Here is a 24,155-nt window from a genome sequence, read left to right on the forward strand (position 1 = left end):
GGGATTGGGAGGGCAGGCGGATCCCTCAGAGGTGCACTCTGTCTCTTGTATGAGGCAGTTTCCAGAATGAAAAAACTGGAGAATCACTGGGCTAATCCAGCCTCCAGGGGCCAAGGATGGATTGCACCTTCTATTCCCCAGTCTAGTTTTAAGTGAAACCCAGATAGTGCTTCCACTGCTTCCTTTGGGAGGCTAACCAATGCTTGCAGGACTCTCTTCTAAGAGGTCAGATGCCACCAGCCTCCATCTCACACCTCCTCTACTGAACAGGCAGGTTAGATGTCAGGAGGTTGACCTGTGGTAGAATTGGTAGTTAAGACCCTAGGATGCCTAGGCTTTGCCCGTGGAGTAAAGAGGACACTTGGCCAACACAGACCATTTATCATCCCTTATACTGACTCCAGCCTAGGCAGAACGTAAGCTGTTGTCAAGCCCCACCAGAGACCATTCTGTTCCACCTTTCTGCTCTGCCCACTCCTATTCAGAGTAGCCCTTTGAGTGGAGCGGTGGTTGAGGGAGAGCAGCTACTATTAATGGAATCTGTGCAGAGGAGGTGCAGTGACTAACCCCAAGGTCACACAGCCAATCAGGACAAGAGGCCAGGTCTCCTGCTTTAGATCACACTGCCTTCCAGGACCCTTCACAGCTATTCCTAGAACAATACACCAACCTGAGTTCTCTCTGTAGATTTTCATATTTTTTCTTCAGGTGCTTATTCTTAACCGATTGGGGGATGTCCGGTACATACCAGGCTGCAATCAACTTGATGCACAGAGCCACGTGCTGAAATGAGCAAGCAGAGCCCACCATGCAGTCAGAACCCGTTCTCAGGGGAGACAAGCTGTGATCAGTGACCCAGCAATGATTAGCAAGGACTAATAGCTCCATGGCCATGCTCAACTGCTATATTGGCATATACCAAGTACGCGAGCCAATCCAGTGCCCAATCCAATTCCCATTGACTTCAATGGGAGTTCGATCGGAATCAAAATACATACATACACACACACACACACACACAGAGTGCTGCATCCAGGGATGATTTATGGGGTAATGCCTCCCATTAGGGCCCCGAATACAGGCTACTACGGGACCCCCCCAAAACATCAAACCCCCCCCCCCTCATTCCAGTCCTGGGAAACCTGGGCCAGAGAGGGTGGCAGATCAGGCCATGAGGACCCACAGTCCCTGGTTTCTCTTAGCTTTCTGTCTGACTCTGGCTGCACCCCACACTCCCTTTTGAAATGCCAGCTTTGCAATGGTACCACTCCCAGCACAGCTGACTTGAAGCTGCCCTAATTTGCTCCAGCCAAGGGCAGTGGCTGTTTTTCCTGCTAGGCAATGCCATGTCCAGGTGACTAAAGGGCAACTGGCAAGTGAGCAAGGGACTAACAGCAGGAGTGAGTGATTGTCAGCAGGGGCACAGGGGTAGGGGAGAGGGAAAGCGATTGTTGGACTAGATTGATAACTGGTATATTTCTGATATAAGAAATTTAAGAAAAGTGACTCCACAGCAGACCCCAGAATTTGGCCTGACCATTAGAAAGAAACATGTTTCTCAGCCACCCTGCTGAGTCTGTTGATTGAAATTGTCTGTTAGTTTTACAAGATCAGTTTTAATTGTAGAAGCACATCCAGAGACAAAGAGATTGTTCTAAAAGTAACAAGATAACAGCTGTCCTTTATGGCTGGTATAACTTTGTTTTTCTGAACTCTGGAATAAGATGTGTGAACCCCCCACTCTTGCATGCTTATCCTGTTAGTTTCCTTTTAGATATAACAAGTGGGATGAATAGACTTATTGAAGTCTTACAGACTGATTTTAGAATGGTTATGTTAAAGGATGAGTAGGTGATAGAATGCAGATGTGACAAGATATATGTTGGAGTGTGATTGTATGTATGATTTAATGAGGAACGAAAGATTAAAGGTTGAGGTGCCAGCCTTAAAATAGGACCATCTGGCTGAAAAATACAGTGGACAAGATAGCCTGATAACCCTAAGGGCATACTTGCCCCAAGAACAGGAGGGCAGAAGAACAAGAGAACATACTGTCATTCCGTCATTGCTGTGTCATCTGCGTGAGACCAGTCATTGATTACCACTTCAAACATGAGAACAGCATGACGAGGCAAATACATGAGGATGGATTCCTGTAAGAACAGACCCTGAAGACTCAGGACTTTGGGTCTGATTCTGCAAATGAACTTCTAGGAGCATCAGATGCGCATCTGATAAGGCCCTGCTCCCTCTTTGTGTCCAGGCCACCTGGCCAGTGGCTTGGCACGAGCAACTCTAAGGCTGGTAACTATGATAACATCCTTGCAGAACCTGTGTGTGTATAAATGACCGTGTGAATGAATGTGAAATTGAATGGAATGTTATAGGTATAACTGACGGCTTACTATGATTCTTTCTGTATTCACAACAAACATGACATTTTGCCTTATCCCCTTAAAATAAAAACCATCAGGATCTTATTAATTGGTATAACATTATGACAGTGTGGGTGAGTGCAGGAGAACACGGGGGAGGGTCTGAGCAAAGGGGCAGTGCCAAAATAAAGGAGCTAATTGCCTCATTGAAGAGGTCAGGCGGGGGACAAGAGAAGGAAGCCAGTGCGGAAGCAGCACCCTCAGAGTGCCCAGCCAAGCATGCTCACACTCTCCACTGCTCAATCACTCCCCAGGGAAGAATGTGTGACTCTCTTTCCCCCACCGCCTCAGTCTCCTTCCCCATGCCGACCCCAGAACCACCATCCACAGCACCCACCTCAAACAAAATAAGGAAGGCGAGCCGAGCTGCGAAAACGTGCCAGAACTGAACAGAGTAGTTGTAGTCATCGGAGTTCCTGTAATCCCGGTACCTACAGGACAACACCCATCAGCTCTGTGTACACTGCCCATCAAATCCCATCCCCCACTGGTCACAGTCCATCTGTCCGCCCCCCCCCCCCCCAACTGCGAGTCACAGGAGAGGCTTACTGGTTCATTTACTCCCTTTCCCTCTTGGCCCCAGGGCAGCCTTGTTCAGTTCAGGTATAGACGGCTGAGGCAATACGGCTTCCTCCAGCTGACCATTCCGTTGTCCACTCACAGATCCCCAGCTGGCGTAAAGCAGCATAGATCCATTGATTTCAGGGGATCCAAACTGATTTACACCAGCTACAGATCTTGTCTTTCGCTTTCCCAGTAAGTGTGGGAGCTGAAGGGAGGCATGCCAATGTTACCTTAAAACATTCAAGATATTTTTTGTAGACGATATTTGCAATATTTGTTGGGGATGGGAGGGAGGGTATTACTGTGAGGATGTGTACAGGGGGGCTGGAACAATTTGTATAGTGGGGGTGCTGAGAGCCATTGACCCAAACTGTACACTATGTATATAATGGAAACCACTTCATGCCAGGGGGTGCAGCAGCACCTCCAGCACCCCTAGTTCCAGCACCTATGGACATGTGTGACTGGATGATGATCCATGCTATTGTCCCCTTTTACCTGCATTCTGTGATCCCACTCCTCATAAAATCTGGAAGCTTTTCGGGCAGCTTCATCTGCCACTCAAAGTCCTGGACACGGAACACCGAGAGGCTGTAGTTGATGTAACCTGTCAAACAGCTGCATAGGGAGAAAACATGGCACTAGACAGTGGCTCAATAGTGCTCCAATGGGGTCGTCCAGGCAAGGATACCCAGGTGAGGATTAGAAGAGATGGGCATCTTTAGCTTGCTTCCAGGCAGTTCTTTTCAGGGTGGGAATCTAAGTCCTGATCCTGCTCTTGTTGAAATTAAATGGCAAAAGCCCCATTGACTTTGATGGTGCAGGAACAAGGCCTCAGAGCTGCTTATTAAAAATCATAAAATTACACAGTGTTTCCTAAGCATAAGAACTGTCTCTGCAAAGTGCTGAGCACCTTCAACTCCCTTGGGGGCCAAGGGCTCTTATTAACTCCCAGGACGTGCTCAGGCCCCGGCATGAATGGGCCTATAGCTCAAGAAACATTCCCCATCCCAGAGAGCAATGTAAAGGGCTGATTCTGGATGTTGCCCAGCACCCCGAGTTCCCAGTGAAGTCAAGGGAATGGAGGACACACTACCTTGTGCAGGATCCAACTCAGAGACAAGACAAGGCATGGAATGCACAGGGAGGAGAGATTGTTGGTGAAAAGGGAGAAGGGATGGATTTTTGGAGCAGTGCAATTTAAGGGGGTGGGATTTAGAATCATAGAATCTCAGGGTTGGAAGAGACCTCAGGAGGTCATCTAGTCCAACCCCCTGCTCAAAGCAGGACCAACCCCAACTAAAGCATCCCAGCCAGGGCTTTGTCAAGCCAGGCCTTAAAGACCTCTAAGGATGGAGATTCCACCACCTCCCTAGGTAACTCATTCCAGTGCTTCACCACCCTCCTAGTGAAATAGTGTTTCCTAATATCCAACCTAGACCTCCCCCACTGCAACTTGAGACCATTACTCCTTGTTCTGTCATCTGCTACCACTGAGAACAGTCTAGCTCCATCCTCTTTGGAACCCCCCTTCAGGTAGTTGAAGGCTGCTATCAAATCCCACCCCCCCACCCCCCCCTTCTCTACTGCTGACTAAATAAGCCCAGTTCCCTCAGCCTCTCCTCATAAGTCATGTGCCCCAGCCCCCTAATCATTTTCGTTGCCCTCCGCTGGACTCTCTCCAATTTGTCCACATCCTTTCTGTAGTGGGGGGAGGAGTGGAAGGAGAGAGAGAGAGGGTGCTTCTTAGAGAGGGGCTGAGAGACTGTTCCAGGCTGGGACTAATCCACTCTTTTACTGCTTGACCAAACCACACAATTAAAACAATCAATTATTGACTCCACATGTAGAGAATTAGATCACATTGTAGGAAGCGGGTAGCCCAGTGTGAAAAACACGACCAAGTGCACTCTTGCAGTGCTAACAGCCGCAGTTAACAGCTGTTTTTACACAAAATGTAAGAGCTTCCCTATGGATTTCTGTGTGGGTTACTTTAGTGTCTATTTCAAAAGTAGGCATTAATTAGTCTGAATAGCCAGAACGGCCAGCAGCCAGTGAATGGGTATCTTTTTGGTAGTCATCTGAGCACAATTAGCAGGTGTTTGCATTATTTGTGTACAAAGCAGATACCAACTTGTCAACAGATCTGCTCTGTGGAAATGGGAGTGGAAAATAACTTTGGCTGCAGTTCTTGCTCGTCCCTCTAGAGATCACTACCTCACCTGTGCCAAATCTGGCTGGTTCTTTATCCCTCTGCAGGCTTCCCAATAGCCTACTGTGCGTCTTAGAGCAAGGACTGCTGGGAAGACCATGCAGCCTCACATCCTACAGGCTCAACTCTGGGAGCAGCTGCAGTTCCCGGAACTCGTGGGGACCATCCCAAGAGCCACAAGGAGCGAGAGGGAACGTAGGGTAGCAGCAGAGCTCCCAAGGTCCTGGCTGGGCTTTGCCGCCCAGTGGTGCTGGGAGAGATGGCTTTCCCCGTGCAACAGGGACAGGCTCACTCAGACGCAGAAAGCGAGCAAGGTGGCCGCGGTTCTGGAAAGGCTGTGGCAGTTGTGGGGTGACACTTACTTGATATCAGTGCGTTTCTGCAGCTTGCAGGGGCTGTACGTGTATTTGTAGACCTGCATGGGGATGAAGTCTGAGGTGATGGCGATCACCAGGCCGTTGCCAATGACGGCCAAAATACCAATGGCCTCCAGAACCTGCAGCCAGATGCCTGAAAGAGAACAGAAGTCAGAGACACGCCCAGCTAGGCATACCCACAGCTGCGTTGGTGGCCAGGACACTGCTCTGCGAGCTTTGCCATTGCCACGAATGGGAGGAGGATTGGGCTTGACCAGGCTGATCTCTGGAGTTGTGCTCTGTGGGGCACAGCGGGGTGGCCCAGCACAGCAGCCGTGCATCAGTAAGAGCACTACAATGATGAGCCTTACCCAGTACCGTATCCACCCACTGAGGCGGGCGGACGGGCTGCGTATGAACGTGAGGAACTAGCAATGCGTCTTGGCCAAAGCAAAGCGTATCTAGATTCTACCCATGCCTCTACAATGCGCCTCAGTCCCGACTTACAGCCCCCCTGCTGTTCCAGTCCTGCCCCTTCCCCCCAGCTCTTCAAATGCACCCTCTATCTCTAACTGTCCCCTGGAACAGCAGAAACGGGAGCAGACAAATGTTCTGGCACCGTGACTTAGGGAAAGAGTCGGCTGCAGTAGTTAGTGCCATTGTTAAGTCTTGGGGTAAGATTAGCCCTTCCCCCCCCTCCCCATAGTGCCTTCTTTATTGGGCCCATGCTCTTCATGGAGAGCCCCTCCCCTTGGCCCCTGCTCACCGATGTCTTTGGCTTTCCTAGGCACTATGCGCCTGTGCAGCTGCACCATCTTGATGGCATCCAGCCGGATCTCAAAGAGGTTATTGAAGAAGGCCAGTAGCGGGGCGAGGGGGAAGGCAGCCACAAAGATGGTGGTGAAGCTGTACTGGATCACTGAGAACAGGACGAAGCACAGGTACCGTGAGGGAGCTGTGGGGACATCCAGCTAGACCACAGGTCCAAGTACTTCCTGTATGCGCGATGCCTCAGAGCCGGATGTTGGCATGGCAATGTGAGAGGATGAGTCAGACTCCCCCTCTAGCCCTCCGTGTGACCTGCTCACTTCATGGCTGTAGCCATAGAAGGGCGGGGCGGGTGGGGGAGAGAATCAGGAGCTTCACGCCCAGTTCTACTTTCTCCAACGCCATCCATGCAGGAGTGATCCCAGAGGGGTGAGACCTGTACTCTGCCCCCATTCCCCAAAGTGCAGGCTCCTTAGCTGAACAGGGATAGGAGAGGGGGGAGTAGTAGCTAGTGGTCACAGCCAGTACCCAAATGCTACCAGAAGCAAGGGCGGGACAGGGCAGGAAAGGAATTGGCCGTCCCTGAGGCACAAATCCTTCCCAGGCCGCACAGTTACCTGCCAGATCTTGCTTGGGGCAAGATATGTGTGAGTGACCCCTAGCAGGTGTGTGAGTGAATCTGCCCAGTCTGTGCCCATTTCTCCCTGGGCTCTGCAGTCTTAGCACAGGGATGGGCTACAGACTGGGTGAGCTGCAGGGCTGGTTCCCTTGCACCTTTCCCTCAGTGGTGAATGCAGAGTCACCAAGCCTGACTGCGTTCCACAAGCAGAGACCTAGGACCTGCCCCCACTCCCAGGGATGTGAATGGGCGTTTGGTATTACTGCTCTGTCACAGGGGTGGCCAGTTTCTCTCAGAGGAGCCCCAGTCCAGCTAGCTGCAAGGGTATGACACCCCCTTAGCCCCAACATCAGGAACTGGACCCCGAAGCAGGAAGCATGGTCACGCCCTGCTCCAGGGCATTCAGAACACCCTTTGTGTACTGGGTGCAAGGAAACCTGGGTTGAAGCAGCAGCTAAAACCTGCTGCCCCTGGAGAAAAACTGACCCCAAGAGAAGAGGCAATGGGAATGGGCAGGCGTGTGCCCAGAACACAGCACCGGAGAACAAAGGCATTCCCTGCTGCCCACTAGTTACACCTGTGACCCCAGAGCGCCACATACTCATTTCCAAGAACTCGTCGAACAAACTGAAGACATTGACCTCGCTGAGTTGGTAGTTCTTGAGCCACTGCTCCTTGCAGGAGTCCTGGGGTCCTTTCTCTGTGTGAACTTTGTCTTTGTTCGTTGGGTTGGCAAGCGACTTTAGGAACCTTAATTTTAGCCAGCTGCAGGGACAGTAACACAAAGGCAGAGGGGTGAGGGATATATGCTAAAGAGCCAAGTGTGGGGGCTACCAGAGCAGCTCCCTGCACTGGGCCAACGGTTACACCTCTGGAACACCAACATGGAGACTTGAGCAGTGGGTTGGTTCTGTGGTAGGGTCTCACACACACACTCTCCCCTTTCCTCTCTCTCAAACACCTTCTGCTGGTGTGATTGGGGGAATTCGTACTGATAGCAGAAGGCAGTTTCCATCTATAAGATGGCCCAATAGCTGTAGTTTACCTACGGCCTGACTGTGAATCCCGTTCCAACATCGATGAGCACGTACTCATGAGACTAATCTTACTAAAAGCAACAGGGCTATTTTGGTGTAACTGCTCCCCAAGACAAGTAAAGTTGGGGCCTAAAAATTCAGGAAGTGGCAAACATACTAAATAGCTCGGAGGGCCATTCCAAATGTCAAAGAAAATTATTTTTAAAAGAAAAATGGAGTGAATATTTAGAGTTGGGTCAAGGTGCCAGGTAGAGCTAGGCCAAGCTTTTCATGGGGAATAATTTATTTAGTGAGTTCAGCCCTTTTTCTGTCTGACTTGTCCAGGCGCAAAGCCCCATTTGATTTATTTGTTCTTTTCTCAAATCGTTTTTGTGACTAGGTCTGAGCTGAACTCTGCGTATGGACCTTCCAATCCATGGGTCTGTATTCGGAATGCACTATTCTGGCTCTGTGATTAGGCACACTGTCACACGGTATTGTTCCTGTCCCCTGACCGGATCTACTTCAGAGACTACAACTTCCTTCTCCAGAGACAGATTTCATTCTCATGAAGAGAATTTGCTGACTGAACTTATCTCAGCAACTGGCCTCACACTCGCTTTCCCCAGACACTGCCTGGGGGAATCCCAGTTAAAGTTTGTAATCAGAGCAGAGTGCTTCTGCAAGCAGAAATGTACAGTTCAGACATGTGAGCGCATCCTACTGGCCTAAGTGCCTAGGGTGTGCTGACTTACGGGGTGAGGTACTCCACCAAGTTACTCAGGGTCTGCTTGAGGGTCATTATGATGGCCATCTGGATAAAGAGATCAGTGATGCAGCCACTGGGGTGGCACTGCAAAGAGAAGAGAGTTATACTGTGCGGATCAGATGGGCTGGCTTTGGGACAAAGGGCTGGGTGCTAGATACATGGGCCAAGAAGAACCTGGAGTGATTGGAAGGGTTGTACTGGGTAGAAGGAAGCAATGATTTTAACAGAGACAGTGCCAGGGATGTGGGTGGGGAAGGGGCAGAGAGGGCATTAGAGCACTATGGACAATTTACTCACCTCCTCCAGCCTCCACTTGCCAGCTACGCGCACATAGTTCCCAGGACGGCCGTTAATCCTGACCAGGAGAGTGCAGAGTTAAATAAGCCTGACGCTAATGCTCTTAGCACCTCCCTCTGTAAGCAGGGAGCTGGGAGGGTAATGACTCCCCCTGGGACAGACACCGAGGCACCAAAGGGGAGAGAGAGAGGCAGGTACAGAGACTGAAAGAGAGAGGGGGTGGGAGATAAACACAGGCGGAGTCAAGCGCACCAGCCCAGCAAGAGAGGGACAGACAGAAACCGAGAGAAAGACGAGCCGAGAGAGGTGGAGAACTACACCCCCAGCCCAAAAAACAAGGGTGAAATCCTGGCCCCATTGAAATCAATGGCAAAATTCCCAGTGACCTCCAGGGGGCCAAGATTTCACCCACAGAATCAACATCCAGGAAGTCAGGCTACAGGAGCCCTCTCTCACTCACTCACTAGCAGCACCAGCCTTCTTTATCCCTGCCACCAGAGCAGCCAATCCCCTCCCCCTGCAACGAATGGTTAGAAGCACCAGGCAAACCTGACTGGGTTTATGGGCCTCCCTAGGGTGATTGGCCCTGGCTGTGTGTTACAGTACTAATGCAGACCTCTGCCCGGGGTGAATGGGTACAGCTCCTTCTGTGCCCAGTGACCCCAGCTGGGGACCTGGCCAGGGCTCACCTTCCCAGGAAGAAGGCGATGTAGATCAGCGAGGAGAAGTAGGTGAAGAACTGGAAGGTGAAGATTTTCACAGTGAAGATGTTCTCACGCTCCGAGAACGTCCGCGGAGTCTCTGGAAACGGGAGCGCAGGTGGGTGGGTTAGTCACAGCAGCAGGAGCCCGCCACCCCCTGCCCCCAAACTTCTTGGGCAGGCACCTTCAGCCCGTCGTGCTTTCATTCCAAAGCACTTGGGCCTTTTAGTGACCCAGACTCCCCCGGACCTGAACCTGATCCCCTGGATTTGTAGCCCAAGTTCTAGTAAACCTCAGCAATCCCAGGACTTTGACACAGCGATCCATGTACTTGTGGCTTCTGTTATGGCAATCAGCTGTGCCGGGGCTACACTCAAACTAGAGCTGGGAAGGCACCGATTTCACCAGCTCTCCAGCAGCTGCCCTGGCTTCCCGTTAACGTCGGGGTGCAATCTGACATGCTGCCTTGGCTCTCTGAAGCCCTGCTCTTGGCTCTCTGCCAGACTCACCTCTCTTTACATGAGGCTTGGTAGCAGCGGAGATCAGAATGGGGGCTGGAGCAGAGAGTCCCTCTATTTAACTATCTGATGCTAGTGGCCTCCCAACGGAAAACCCTTGACCCTGGACTTGCTCCCGGCCTGCTGTGCTCATTAGAGTTCTGGCCAGGGCTCACTTCATTTGCCTAGGGGACAGAGGTGGTGGTGGTGGCGGCAATTCCCTGCTCTTTGCTGGGCAGTACAGCAGCCGTTCTCAACCAGGGGTCCAGGACCCCCCAGAGGGCCTCCAACAGGTTTCAGGGGCCAAGCAGGGCCAGCATCTGACTCGCTGGGGCCCAGGGCAGAAAGCCAAAGCCCCACCACTTGGAGCGGAAGCCCAGGCCCCTGAGCCCCGCCACCCGGGGCTAAAGGTGAAGCCTGAGCCATGTAGCTTTGCTGGGGGCCCTGTGGCGTTGGGCCCCGGGCAATTGCCCTGCTTGCAACCCCCTAACACCGGCCCTGGCTTTTATATGCAGAAAACCAGCTATTGCGGTCCAGGTGGGCCATGGAGTTTTTATAGCATGCTGAGGGGGGGCCTCAGAAAGAAAAAGGGCGAGAACCTCGGCCGTCCAGGAGCTAGGTGGCGTTAGCATATTTCAAGATGTTCTGTACGAGCAGCTGTGAGGGCCAGAGCGAAAAAGCCCATTGACATCAATGGGGAGACTAGGCCCCTTTCAGAGCTCCACCAACAACGGTCAGGATGAATCCAGCCAGCGGCGCTGGAGGATGCTAGATGCAGGGTGAATACAGCATGCGCTTTGCCTTACCCAGGTCACAGAGAAAGAGCGCCACACGCCTGTTCACCTGCAACACAGGAGAGGGAGGGTGAAAGGGGAGAAGGGACGGGCAGGGTGTTTGATTGTGGGAGAACGAGGAGGGCTTCCACCACGCAGCGCTCCGTACCTTGGTCATGATGATGATGGTGATGTAATGCAGCACGGCCCCCGTCATCACCGCCACGGTGCTGGCCCGTTCTCGGATGAACTCGAAGTTGCTTTGGGTGAAGACGACAGTGGCCACCACCCGGTAGATGACGAGACCGTGGGCGATGCCAATGAGCACGGTGATCTGGGAGGGCAGCATGTCGTCAGAGCTCTTGCGGGGATTAGAAATGGGAGGAGCAGGGGAGGCAGGTAATGAAGGTGGATGGGGAAACTGAGCAAACTGGGTGCATGGGGGCGGAAGACTTAAATGCAGCTAGAGGATGGGTTCTGTGTGCTTAACAGCTGCAGGTCAAGATCCAGGCCCTTAGTGCCCACTCCCAGCCTGCAGGATGGAATGCCTGTGCCCGGCACAGTTTCTGGGAGGAGTGAAGTGATTAATACAGAGGACATTGACAAGCAGTGGAGGTGGAGGAACAAGTGCGTGCATGTATGGTCCGACGTTGCTGGCATTCCCATTGTGGACTCTGCCCCCCCGCCATTGTGAGTAGCATAATAGTCACCCATCCTGTTTCTGTCCCCACTGACCCCCTGCCCCAGGTGTACAGTCTGGATAGGTTTTCCCTACACCATTTCCCCTGTAGCACAGCATGTAGGAAGGGATGGGTGCTGGGACTCTCTCTGCCGCAGCACGGCAGAATGGCAGGCAGCTGGCCCGTGTCAGTGAGCTCACAGGAAACAAACTGGCCTTTTCCGTGCAACTGGCGGCCTCCCTGCCATCCCCGTGTGAGTTTAGTGCCCAAGTGACAGCCCTGCAGACTGAATGCGCCCCCCGCCCATCCAAAAACCAGGCAGAGGACATGCAGCCGCAGTTCACGTTTTCCACAGAGTGACTGCCCCGCAGATGGGCTTCACTCCTCTCTAGTAGCGGGCTAGGAACGCACGATCTGCAGGCCCACTCAATCCATGCCCGCTCCGAGACTGGGCCAGTTAATGCAGACTCATCTGTGGGGGCGGGTTTTAGGAACCAGACTGAGATCACTACATAGGCCGCCAAGCAGCCATACAACGGCGAGGACTTGAAATCTCCACCACCCTGGGCCAGAAGCCACTCGGCATCTTAGAGCTGAAAGGCTCTGCAGTCCATCCCCGGCCCCTGAAGCTATTCAGGGTCCTGTCCCCCTCAAATGCCTTTCCGTGTCATTCACGCTTATAGCTCAATGCTGTCGAAATCCCCAAGCCCGTGGAGGTGTCTGAGCCAACAGCACGTACCATAAGCAGGACTAAGAGAAGCAGGATAGTGCTGCGGATATAAGAGTGCTGGTACTCCTTGAGGGTATGCTCGGGGTTATTGATCAGCTGCAAGGCCAGCTCCTCCTGGGGATGGGGGGAAAAGAATATGCATCAGAGCCATACACTAGGGAAAAGCAAGCCAGGGGCAGTGTAGTGCCTCGCATCTGTCAATGAGATGGAAGCATGCGATGAACCGGACATGTTCTGGCAGGGCAGAAGAGGGACAGGACTTGTAGCAGATCCTAAGGTAGCTTCTTCACGTAGCCTGCATGTCAAAGCCTGACATCTCCCAGCCTGGCTAGCACAGGGTCTCCATAACTTGGCCTGGATTGGACATTCCTAGAAATGGCTGTGGGTTATATCATGCATACAGGCATGTTTCAGACTGATCTGATTGACCCCAGTCTTTATAAACAGGAGTGACAGTAGTTCCTGTGCTGCGCCCTAATGCATAGCCTGCATCTAAAACCCTTTCAGGGAAAGGACTTCAGGGGCCTGCGCTCCTTTCCTAATAAAGACAGGAAGATCTGGGGGCACCTCTCCTACAGCAGAGCCTCAATAATCCCAGTTCAGATTCCTGCAGCGTGAGGGTCCCCCTCTGCAGTACCAGCTAGGATCGCAGGGGTGAGTGTCCTCCCAGCATTGCCTTTACTAGCAGCAGTAGGAACAGAAATTTTCCATATGCCTGTACACAGCCCAGCATTCACCTGCCTACTGGCAAGGGAGACAATGGCACAGGGAGGGAGTGAAGTTTACTGTGTGCAGGTCTGGTCTCCCATCTTTAAGAAGGATACATTCAAACTGGAACAGGTGCAGAGAAGGGCTACTAGGATGATCCGAGGAATGGAAAACCCACCTTATGAGAGGACACTCAAAGAGCTTGGCTTGTTTAGTCTAACCAAAAGAAGGCTGAGGGGAGATAGGATTGCTCTCTATAAACACATCAGAGGGGTAAGTACCAGGGAGGGAGAGGAGTTATTTAAGTTAAAGTGTCAACGTGGATGTGACGTTACACTCCATATTCTTCATAGAAATATTGTTATGATGGGAATATGGCATAACTAAGATGTTTTATGCAAGATGGGTCATGTGAGAGATCATTGGAAAGGTTCTGATTTACTGAATGTGATTCTCCAATTTGTGGGCATGTATCAGCTCTGTATCTAAAGTTAGGAATATGGACTATGTAACAATTACAGCTGGGCGTGCATTTGGGAGACACCCACCAGACAACAGGCCATCAGACTTGATAGGCCATTAGGAAGAAACAACAAGACTATGAAGATACTAATCTCTCCTTCTTGTAGCTGTGACACTAGTAGGTCAGGTGGTCCTGTCACCTGACACTTAGACATCATCTTGGACTTCTAGTAATTTTCCACTAAAAGGAGAGGGGGGTGGGTCAAGTTTGGGAAACAAGAAGATTCCCGCCTTACGTAAATCTTATTTAAGGGTGGTGAGGAAGGCAAATGGGACTTTCTTCTTGGACAGGCAGACAACGGAGTAAAGACTGTGAAAGACACCTGAAGGGAAGGCAAGGGGGGAGTCCAGACTGAGATAGGGGTCCAGTCTGGAACTCTAAGCTACAGAAACTTTGCAACCTGCCTAAAACAACATTTAGGATAAGAAATTACATTTTGTAACCTGAAAAGGAGTACTAGTGGCACCTTAGAGACTAACCAATTTATTTGAATATAAGCTTTCGTGAGCTACAGCTCACTTCATCGGATGCATACTGTGGAAAGCTCACTTCATAGGATGCATACTGTGGAAAGTATCTTCTACACTTTCCACAGTATGCATCCGATGAAGTGAGCTGTAGCTCACGAAAGCTTATGCTCAAATAAATTGGTTAGTCTCTAAGGTGCCACAAGTCCTCCTTTTCTTTTTGCGAATACAGACTAACACGGTTGCTACTCTGAAACCTGTCATTCTGTAACCTGTTTCTTGAGTATATTAAATTTAGCTTGCAGATTTTGTTTTCTTTGCTCAATAATCTGCTTTGTCCTATTTGTTATCTCTTATATTCACTTAAAACCTGCCTTTTATAGTTAATAATTTTGTTTTGTTTATTATTAAACCCAGTTTGTGCAATTCCTAACTGGGGGGAAAAGAAGTTATGCATCTCTCTCTTTACATTGAGGGAGAGAGGGAATTTTTTTGAGTCTGCGCTGTGAAGCTCTTCCTGTACAGCGCAAGACAGTATTATTTTGGGTGTGCACATGAACACTGGGTGAATCCTCTCACACCGAGCTGTTTTCAGTCTGGGTCTGCAGCGGAGTGTGGCCCTACCTCTGTGTGTGCTGCAAGAGGCCGGAGAGCCTAATTCAGCAAAACAGGGAGAGGGAATCCAGGCTGGTGGAGCAGGAGGAGGGCCTCAGCGAAACCCCAGTACATCAGGTGGCATCCCAAGGGGATCTAACCTGTCACAGTGGAGGTAAACTGGCCATCAACAAGTTTAGGCTTGAAATTAGACAAAGGTTTCTAACCATCAGAGGAGTGAAGCTCAGGAGCAGCCTCCCAAGGGAAGCAGTGGGGGCAAAATACCTAACTGGCTTCAAGACTGAGCTTGATAAATTTATGGAGGGGATGGTATGATGAGATTGATTACAATGGCATGTAGTCAATCTGCGACTGCTAGCAGCAAACATCTCCAATGGCTGTTGATGGGACACTAGATGGGGAGGGCTCCGAGTTACTACAGGGAATTCTTTCCCAGGTGTCTGACTGGTGGGTCTTGCCCACATACTCAGGGTCTAACTGATCACCATATATGGGACCAGGAAAGAATTTTCCCCAAGGTCAGATTGCCAGAGACTGTAGGGGGGTTTTCACCTTCCTCTGCAGTATGGGGCATGGATCACTTGCAGGTTTAAACTAGTGTAAACGGTGGATTCTCTGTAACTTGAAGTCTTTAAACCATTATTTGAGGATGTCAGTAACCCAGCCAGAGGTTAGGGATCTATGACAGGAGTGGGTGGGTGAGGTTCTGTGGCTGCGATGTGCAGGAGATCGGACTAGATGATCATGATGGTCCTTTCTGGCCTTTAAGTCTATAAAGAGGAAGACAGTGCAAAGGAGAGACTTATTCTCACCTCATCTTCATCCCACCAGTACAGTTCCCAGTCACTGACCACCTCAGCCCTTTTCCTCTTCCACAGCTCCAGGAACACGGTGGCTGTAGGTGAAACCACAGAACAGTGTGGTCAGAGCAGCAGAAACTCCTCTGCCCCATGGAGACATTGACTTAACGAAGCAGTCACAAGAGCACATGCCTTTCCTGCAGGCCAGATAGGAGAGGCGCTGCTAAGCATCCAGGTTCTCCAACGTGGAGGGAAGCAGCCTGGAGCCCTCTGCAGAAAAGCCCTCCAAACAGGGGGTGTTTACTGCTGGGAGCCACAGGGTCAATCCAGGAGAAGGATCACAGCTGGGTCTGAATGCACTTCCAGGACATGGTGGCCAGTCTATAGTATATTTTCTAGCCAGAGTTGACAGACTCCCATCCATCTGGGTGGTTTACCCCTCACCTCTGTTCTGGGGCAAGTGTCTCGTCTCTCTGCTACACAAGCTGCTTGCAAAACATTATGGGCCAGATCCTGTGCTGTTCTTTGCAGAAGAGAGGGAAGGAATGGAGATACAGGAGTGGTTTTATACTGGAATTCTGGGCTGCTCTGGAGGCCAAGAGGGCCCCTGCATAGCTTGGAGTAGCCCCAGGGACTGCTCTGACTTAGGGCAGCTTCCACCTCTCCAGTGTCCACAACCAAGTCAGGTCTTGAGGATACCAGTTAGTGCTAGCTGTGGCAATGCTTTTGGAATGCATATGTTGGTAACCTCAGAGCTGAAATGGAACCAGATTAGATACACAGATGCTACTACGGTGGGTACAGAGAAAACCCATAGACAGATGGGCCACCAAACTCATTTCACACAGGCCCCTAACCAGACTCCCGAGCGGAATGTCCAGAACTGGATTTGAACCAGTGATCTAAAGTTAGAGTACAAAACCCATCCCCAAACGCACGTAACTTCACCAGTGCCTATCCCTTCCCCTTCACACACTGCCCAATCCCAGTCCTTCCCCTGGTAAAGTTACACCTCTCTGCCAGGCGGAGAGGATGTTGGCAGGTACTGAATAAACAGCGTGGGAACCCGGTTTGTCACCAGACCCACATCAGGCTAGAGCTGGCAGCCATTCCCACTTCAAAGCCTCGTGCTATGCACAGAGAGACAGAAACCTACCCCAGAGAGCCATGAGCACTGCAAAGAGAATCGTCCCCTCGTTGTCAAACAGGTGAGTGACCTGGAAAAGGAGAGACCGAGAAAGAAGGGATTACAAAGGGGCACAGGGGAGGAGTCTGGCAGGAGAGGACGCAGGACGCACCAGGGAGCTGCGGGGACCGTGGCAGCGGCATGGTGTCCCGTCCCACCTGGGAGAGCAGTGCTCCACGGCCCTCAGGACACCGTGGGAGGCAGAAGAGGAGAAACCAGGAGTTCTTAAGACTCAACCCAAAGCCTGTGACGCCTCCACCCCACGGGCAGGACAACGGAACTGGACATAATTCTCTGCCGTCTTACATGCAGGATCTCCCTGCGGCCACCTTCAGCAGCTGACTCGTTTCCTGTGTGTGTTGGGGGGGTGGGGGGGGGGAGACCATACTGGCCGCGTGCTGCTGGGTGTATCGTGAGGCAGCATAGGCACAGCAGCTATTGGAAACAAGGGCCCAGTGGAGAAATGGAAGGTTTCTCTGGAGAGCATTGATTTACCTTGGCATAGGTGCAAGTATCCGACAGCTGCCAGAACGGGCAGTTCTGGTCGCAGAGCGGGCACATGATGGTGGTGTTGGCTTCACAGATCTCTTTGCTGGAGCAGGAAAGAAAGTAAGGAGTACGAGGATTGCTTTGCTAGCCCATCAGCCGTGTGCTCATTCCAGCCAACACACTCAGTCAACAGCCAAGGGAGAGGCAGAGCAGGTACTCACCGCTAATGGACGGAATAAAGCTCTACATTGCAGCTACCAGATATTAGTGCCCTGGTGGTGCCAGGTGAGGTCTCCTCCTTGCCAAGCTTCCTCGCAGGTGCATATTCATACACACTCCGCTGGTCACACCCAGATGCAGGGGTGTAGCTAGCAGTCTGGACACACTTGACAATCTATTGCCCCCTGCCTGCAATACGTCCCCATTCTCCAAAGCAGACATGCCATTCCTTACAAGGGCCAGTGCACATCCCAATAAAGTCCACAGGAGTCACGTGACTGTAGAACGTGAGCCATGAAGTGGAGCTGTTGCTGGAAGTCAATGGCCCTGCAAGCCCATGCAGAGCTCCCATAGAAGTCAGAGGTAGTTCGATAGAAAGAGAACTCGTAGGATCAGGCCCCAGAATTGGATGCCATGTATAGGAGATGCGATCACCCGTATTCACACATTCATGCATACATTTGGACACGTGACATGACATGCACGCACAGTGTCCCCTCGATGCTCTTACCTGACCTGACTGGAATCAAAATGAAAGCACCCATACAGGAAGACAAGCGGGCCCAGCACAGCAGCTGGGAACAGGATGCGGGTGTACCAGCCTAGCCAGACAAAATACAGGGCCACCTTCTCCCCAAAATAACTCCTGAAAGACAAGGCAGGTGCTTAAACCACTCACCAAAGATCCCATCTAGCCCCAAATTTGCAGTGACAATATCCAATGTCAGCCAAATGCCCTTAGGCAGTGTTCTCCCCACTCGGAATCCCTTGTGAATTTCCCCCAGGACCTGAGGATGAGGGATGCTGTCCCCAAATATCTGTCAGCCCCGTCTTCTTGCTTCTCCTTAGGTCACTGCATGACCCGACCCTGCCTTGAGGATATAGGTGTTAATGATCTGGGAGAGAAGGGGTGAACAGTGAGGTGGCAAATGTCTCCTGTGAACACCACGCTGAACACTCAGGTTAGTCAGGGCCAGAGAAGAACGTGGGGAAAGTCAGAGGACGTAACCAAGCGAAGCGAATGAGCAAGCTGATGGCAGATGATTAAATACAGTATTGGCACGCTGAAGGGACTGATTTGAGCTGCTCATTTATGGGTTCTCAATAAGTCTGTAACACAGGAAAGAGATCCAGGCATCATTGTGGACAGCTCAGTGAAGAGCTGTGTGAGGTGCAGCTGTAGCCAGAGTAAACAAACCTGAGACTAACACAGAAAGGAGAATGCCTATATATAAAGCTAATGGTGCAGCTCCATCTGGAGCGCTGTGTTCGGTACTGGGCACCCCATCTCCAGAGAGAGAGAGCAGATTCACAGGGGTTCAGAGATGGTGAGGGAGAATGATTTAGGGGCATGGGGGGAAAAATAACCTCTGCTGGAGAAATGGAAAAGACTGGGATTCTTTATTTTAGAAAGGAGACGAATAAAATGGGACAATCATTATTTTGTACACTTGAATGGCCTAAAGAAGGTAGGTCAGGAATTGCTCTCACAATACAAGAATAAGGGGCTACTCAAAGTGCAATATGGTAACTTAAAACATGGTTAAAGGAAATGCTTTTTTAAACAATGCAGAGTTAGCATGAGACACACATTGCCACTGATACAACCGAGGCCAGGAGCTTAGCAGGATTCAGAAAAGGGCTGGACATTTCTATGGATGATGAGAATATCCAGAGTTACAAATTGTAAGGATTAAAAACTCCAGGGGTTTTGAAAGGGATATAGCCCCGCTTTGTTCACGGTATGAGCCAAGCTCTGTCTAGGGGAAGGGTGTGGAGGATTAAAAGGCCCATTCCCTGGGGAAGGGTTATCCCATAATTGCCTACTGCAGAATTGCTGCGTCTTCCCCCGGTGGCTGTCAGAGACAGGATACTAGACTAGACGGACCACAAGTTTGATCTAGTATAACAATCCTACGCTCCTAAACCCACAGCAGTCAAGTGGGTTCACAGTTGGACAAACTTGGTTTGCCTAGCTCCGGTTTGAACTTGGAGCTGGATGCTCAGCGTCACGTGTAGCTCACGACAGCTGATGCTCAAATAAATTGGTTAGCCTCTAAGGTGCCACAAGTCCTCCTTTCCTTTATGCGAATACAGACGAACACGGCTGCTACTCTGAAACGTGCAATGAAGTTATTCTGAATGGGTATTTTACATGGTGGCCGTGTGCTGTCCCATTGTGCATACCCTTGGCATGGGTTACCTGATAGGCTCAATTGGCTGTTCCTTCAGTATCTTTCTCCATTGGGCCCAATTCCTCTTCAGTAATATTCTCAGCTCTCCTTGCTGGAAAAAACAGCATTCAGATCAGGCACAGACAGAGATATATGCAACCTGCCAACCCCACCCCCCACACATCCCGTACACTCCTACTAAGATGTTAATTAAGGCTTTTTCCAGACACATACCACCACATCCTCACCCAAAGGAGGTGCAGGACCATGACCTATTCCTCTGCCTTCCCAGCCACTCCTCCCCTACTAACCCACTTCCTCTCCTGCATCTGCAGTCCACACACATTGTCTCCTGCGCACACGTACGCGCTCAGCACCCAGGCACCCTCCGATTCCTCACCTCATGCAGTGGGAATGCTGCCTCAAAGACCTTCGCCTTTATCAGCCTTCGGAGCGTCTCTAGCAGCAAAGCAGGAACAGGAGAGTTAGCAGCGACAGGCAGGCACAATTCCCCCGTGGCACCCAGTAGAACCCAGGCTGACCCTGCGACCCGCACCCCCCATTAAGAGAAAAGGCTGTAGGGGACACCTGAACAGAACTGGAGTTCAGAGCTCTGCTTCGGTGCTGAAAAGGAACTGGCAACAGGCAGACTCTCCCCGCTGCAGACAGACAGCCCGGAGAAAATCCCCCAACAGTCAGCGCACAGAGCGACGCTGCTGGCAACCTCAGCAGAGGCGCTGGTCCTGCTGCACCCACGAGTCTCCCGCGGTTTCTGAACAGCGCCTGTCACGCGGAGGTACGCACGAGGCTGTGCGCGAGTGGGAGTGTGCCCATGCGCAAGGCTAGGAAGGCGGAAGCTCGTGTGAGTGGCACTTGGGATCAGTGGCGGATTTAGCGTTAGTGGGGCCCTGTGCTCAGCTTCATTTTTGGGGGCCCCCCTCGGGACCCAGTCAAGAAAAAGAACATTCTCTCTAATCTCCCCCATCCCCGTTTTTTATTCTTTTTTTTCCTTTATCCTCCTCCTATATAATAAGTAATAGGAAGTACATGAAAATAAAGGGAGGTACCATGAGTGTTTTTGTAGTCTAACTTCCCCGCCCCCCCACAGACCACTTGAAAATTGCTAAGGGTCTCAGCGGACCACTTAAAGAGCTTTCCAAATATTGTTTCTATTGTTAACTAACTATTGTAAAGTCCTTTAGATAAGAGCACTTTATTAAAAGAAAACAACATTAAAAACCATTGGGGTGTGGGGTCTGGCCAGGAGTTAGGATGTGGGAGGAGGCTCAGGGTTGGGGTGTGGGGTCTGGGTGAGAGTTAGGGGGCAGGAGCGAGCTGGGGGTTGGGGTGCAGGGTCTGGCCAGGAGTTAGGGTGTGGAAGAGGGCTCAGGGCTGGGGCAGGGGGTTGGGGTGTGGAGCGCTTAAGTGGGGCAGTTTCTGTTTGGTGCGAGGGGTGCAGGAGTCAGAGTAGGGGGTGTGGGTGGGCCTGGTGTGTTGGGGGGGGCAGTGCACGGGGAGGGTGGGGGGCGGGACTCAGGGCTGGGGCAGTCCCAGTCGTGGCCGCTGGGTTACTTTACCTGGGTTGCTGCCCCGCCGCTGCTCCTGTTTGCCGCCAAAGGGATCTGTGGAGGCAGCAGCACATGAGACCCCCTGGCCTGCCGCTCCCTTCCCCTGGCCTTTTCCCAGGGGCCGCCAGCAGCGGTGCACACCAGGGACTGCACCTGCACTGCCCGGAGCAGGGCAGGCGTGGGCGGCCTCCCCACCAGGGGAGCGCGCCCGCCTCCCCCACAGCACGCCCTCAGCCGGCCCCTCACCTGCCTGCCTGCTGTGGCACACGGGGACCGCCAGCGCCAGCCGCCATGGGAGGCAGCAGGAGCCCAGCTCACCGGCTAGGAGAGTGCACCGCACACCGTGCCTCCAGCACGGCTCTTAAACGGCTCCCTCCCTGCTCTCCCCCACAGCGGTCTCCCCCTGCAGGGAGTGCTGGATGGTGTTTGGCTGCCCAGCCCTGGGACCCCCTGAAGTTGGGGGCCCCCCATTCCAGGGCATTGTGTGTTTCATTTTAAATCCGCCTTTGCTTGGGATGTGTATTTGTGACTGTGCACATGGGAACGGCAAGAGCGAGCTAGAAGGGAGGAAACGTTTCCTTACCCTCACAAGAAATTTCCGTGTTCTGCAGGATAAAGTTGACGATATGTATCCTGAAACCCCAAATAATCAGGGATTAGGAAGAATTAAACACTGAAGGGTGAGCATGGGCCAGAATAATGGCCTGGGATTGCCATGGCAATGGGAGATAAAGGCTACACCCAGGATCCAGAGATTAAGGAATGGGTTAAGAGATCTGGACAGGTAGGGGAGCAAGGAGCAGGGCAGGAAGAGGGAATGGGGATAAGGTTCAGTTGTGGGGAATTGGTGGAGACCAGGCCAGAGGGGCAAGATGTGCGAGGATAGGAGCTCAGCATCACTCTCTGATTTTACATGGTTTTCTAGTAAGGATACCAAGCATGGCAAAGCAATTCCCCATGGGGAACCAGGGAAGGGGGCCTGTGATCCAGCTAACAGGCACGTCTTACCCTAGGGTGCATGATCCACCACAGGCATTAGCGTGAAGAACCCTGCACCCTGAGGTCTTTGAGATCAAGGATACGCTCACCTGGTGGTGATGGGCACATCCTCCTGCATGTGGTGATTCTGCAACCCACCGTCTGGATTCCTCAGCAGAAATTGGTATTTTTGGAAGATTTCACTCGGGGCATGGACCCCATAGAATAGTTTCTTGTCCTCGATTTCCTGGGTGTAGGATCGGAGAGCAGGGAGATTAGAGAGACATGCCGATGAAGCAAGCCCTGGGAGGTATGAAATGGGACTGGAGCGTTGGCGAAGAGCTGCTCTGCAGACAGGGCGGCAGGAGCTCTGGAGAGCACTCAGCCACGGGGCAAACCACTGCAAAGCGGAGAACCAAGAGGCAGCAGTGCAGCCACGTCCAGAGAACGGAGCAGAAAGTCTCCTCCTCTGCAGGGCCCTGTCATTCTGCTCCATTAACTCCTCTTTCCCTCCCGCTGTTGGCTGCTCTCCTCCTACCACACTTCCCTTCCCCGGGCCGAGAAGGTTCTCCCTTCCTCACCAGCCAGCTGAGCTTGCGCTTTGCACCGTCCAGCCCCTCCTCAGCACCCTCTCTCCCCTTCTCGGAGTGCTTCCTGCCCCGTTCTCATCACCAGTAATTCCCTAGGCCTGGGCTACACGGAAAAGTTACATCAGCATTGCTACGTCTTTCAGGGGCACGAAAAAACTACCCTCCTGAGGGACGTGGTTATACCAACCTAACCCCGGTGTAGACAGCACCAGGTCAAGGGAAGACTTCTTCCATCGACCTAGCTACAGTCTCTCGGGGAGCTGGATTAACTAGTGTGACGGGAGACCCCTCCCACCGCTGTGGCGTGTGTGCACGGAAGCACTACAGTAACACAGCTGTAGCCTTTTAAGGGGCTCTCAAACTTCATTGCACAGCAACAAAAATTACTACATGACCCCAGGAGGGGGGACTGAAGTCTGAGCCTGAGGGCTTCAGCCCCAGGCAGCGGGCTTTGGCCCAGTCAGTGGGGCTTGGGCTTCAGCTTGGCCCCGGACTTTGGCTTCAGCCCTGGGCCCCAGAAACTCCACAGTTTGAGAGCCGCTGGTGTAGACAAAGGGACAAGGTATCTTGATAGGGCCAGACAAGGAAGTAATACAGCCAGGAAAGGGTTGATGTTGCCTCTGAGGAGAGGAAGAGATCTGTCGCTTGGACAAATAGATTTTAAGGCCAATAGGGCTCACTAAATCTTCTAGTCTGACCTCGCATATAAACACACCTCATCAGTAACCCTTCTCACTCCAGGAGAGAGGGGTCCATCCAGAACAGGGTCAGAGGGTCCACTGGTGAAAAAGGTTTGGGGGCGGGGGAAAGCCCAGAACTGAAGGAGGCTGGATTGATCAAGGAGGCTGGATTGCCCTCATCCCTGGGGAAGGTGGTCCCTCCAGGGCAGCATTAGAATTCACTGGAGGAAAAGCTCAGTCTTGAAGGAGCAGGGAGGCTTCAAGTGGCTGAGAAAACCAAGTACAGAATTCTTTACAACTGTTTTTGACCTTCCTTCTGCCCTCAACCGTTGCTGTTCCTGGAATGAACTAGCCCTCCTGGTATGGAGGAAGTAGAGAATGGGCTCATGCACTAAAGAGCACAAAAGCAAGGTCTTTGTATAAAGAACTAAGCCCCACGTACATTTGATGGGAATGAGCACCCGAACACCTTAGAGCAGTGGAGAAGAAACCCTGAATTGTCATTCCTAGGAGAAGACATCTAGTGGTGTGCCATGGTCTGGATGGTGAGGAACCCTGGAACTGCCTGGCTACAGGCCAGATCCTCAGCTTGTGTAAGTCAATGCAACTCCGTTGATTACAGCCGAACGGTGGCGACTTACATTAGCTGAAGCTCTGGCCTTCCGTCGATAAAGCCAGCGGTGAGCTGGAGCCGGTTGTTAAATTTAGAAGCCCTTTTAGAACCGGTTGTCCCTCACAGGA

At 51.8% G+C, this 24,155-nt stretch overlaps 1 protein-coding gene across 5 annotated transcripts in view; it reads right to left on the minus strand.

Moving 5' to 3' along the window:
* ANO9 (anoctamin 9) overlaps positions 1-24,155 on the minus strand; it is a 79,627-nt gene that overhangs the window by 4,443 nt on the left and 51,029 nt on the right. For 3 of the 5 annotated variants that reach the window (XM_073347021.1, XM_073347022.1, XM_073347020.1), the window contains 21 exons: positions 22,255-22,391; positions 21,750-21,799; positions 21,176-21,220; positions 19,999-20,057; positions 19,628-19,710; positions 17,936-18,070; positions 17,212-17,308; positions 16,687-16,747; positions 15,543-15,625; positions 12,427-12,531; positions 11,177-11,341; positions 11,041-11,077; positions 9,726-9,837; positions 9,037-9,094; positions 8,726-8,823; positions 7,556-7,719; positions 6,334-6,486; positions 5,574-5,721; positions 3,498-3,617; positions 2,773-2,866; positions 671-783 (listed from right to left, as the gene is read on the minus strand). In XM_073347021.1, the coding sequence (XP_073203122.1) occupies positions 671-783; positions 2,773-2,866; positions 3,498-3,617; positions 5,574-5,721; positions 6,334-6,486; positions 7,556-7,719; positions 8,726-8,823; positions 9,037-9,094; positions 9,726-9,837; positions 11,041-11,077; positions 11,177-11,341; positions 12,427-12,531; positions 15,543-15,625; positions 16,687-16,747; positions 17,212-17,308; positions 17,936-18,070; positions 19,628-19,710; positions 19,999-20,057; positions 21,176-21,220; positions 21,750-21,799; positions 22,255-22,391 (2,117 nt within the window). Of the gene's footprint in view, positions 1-670; positions 784-2,772; positions 2,867-3,497; positions 3,618-5,573; positions 5,722-6,333; positions 6,487-7,555; positions 7,720-8,725; positions 8,824-9,036; positions 9,095-9,725; positions 9,838-11,040; positions 11,078-11,176; positions 11,342-12,426; positions 12,532-15,542; positions 15,626-16,686; positions 16,748-17,211; positions 17,309-17,935; positions 18,071-19,627; positions 19,711-19,998; positions 20,058-21,175; positions 21,221-21,749; positions 21,800-22,254; positions 22,392-24,155 lie in introns of those variants that run through there. The other 2 variants (XM_073347023.1, XM_073347024.1) reach the window with 2 other exon arrangements.

The sequence above is a fragment of the Lepidochelys kempii genome, chromosome 6 (assembly GCF_965140265.1).
Source record: "Lepidochelys kempii isolate rLepKem1 chromosome 6, rLepKem1.hap2, whole genome shotgun sequence".
Classification (NCBI taxonomy): Eukaryota; Metazoa; Chordata; order Testudines; family Cheloniidae; genus Lepidochelys; species Lepidochelys kempii.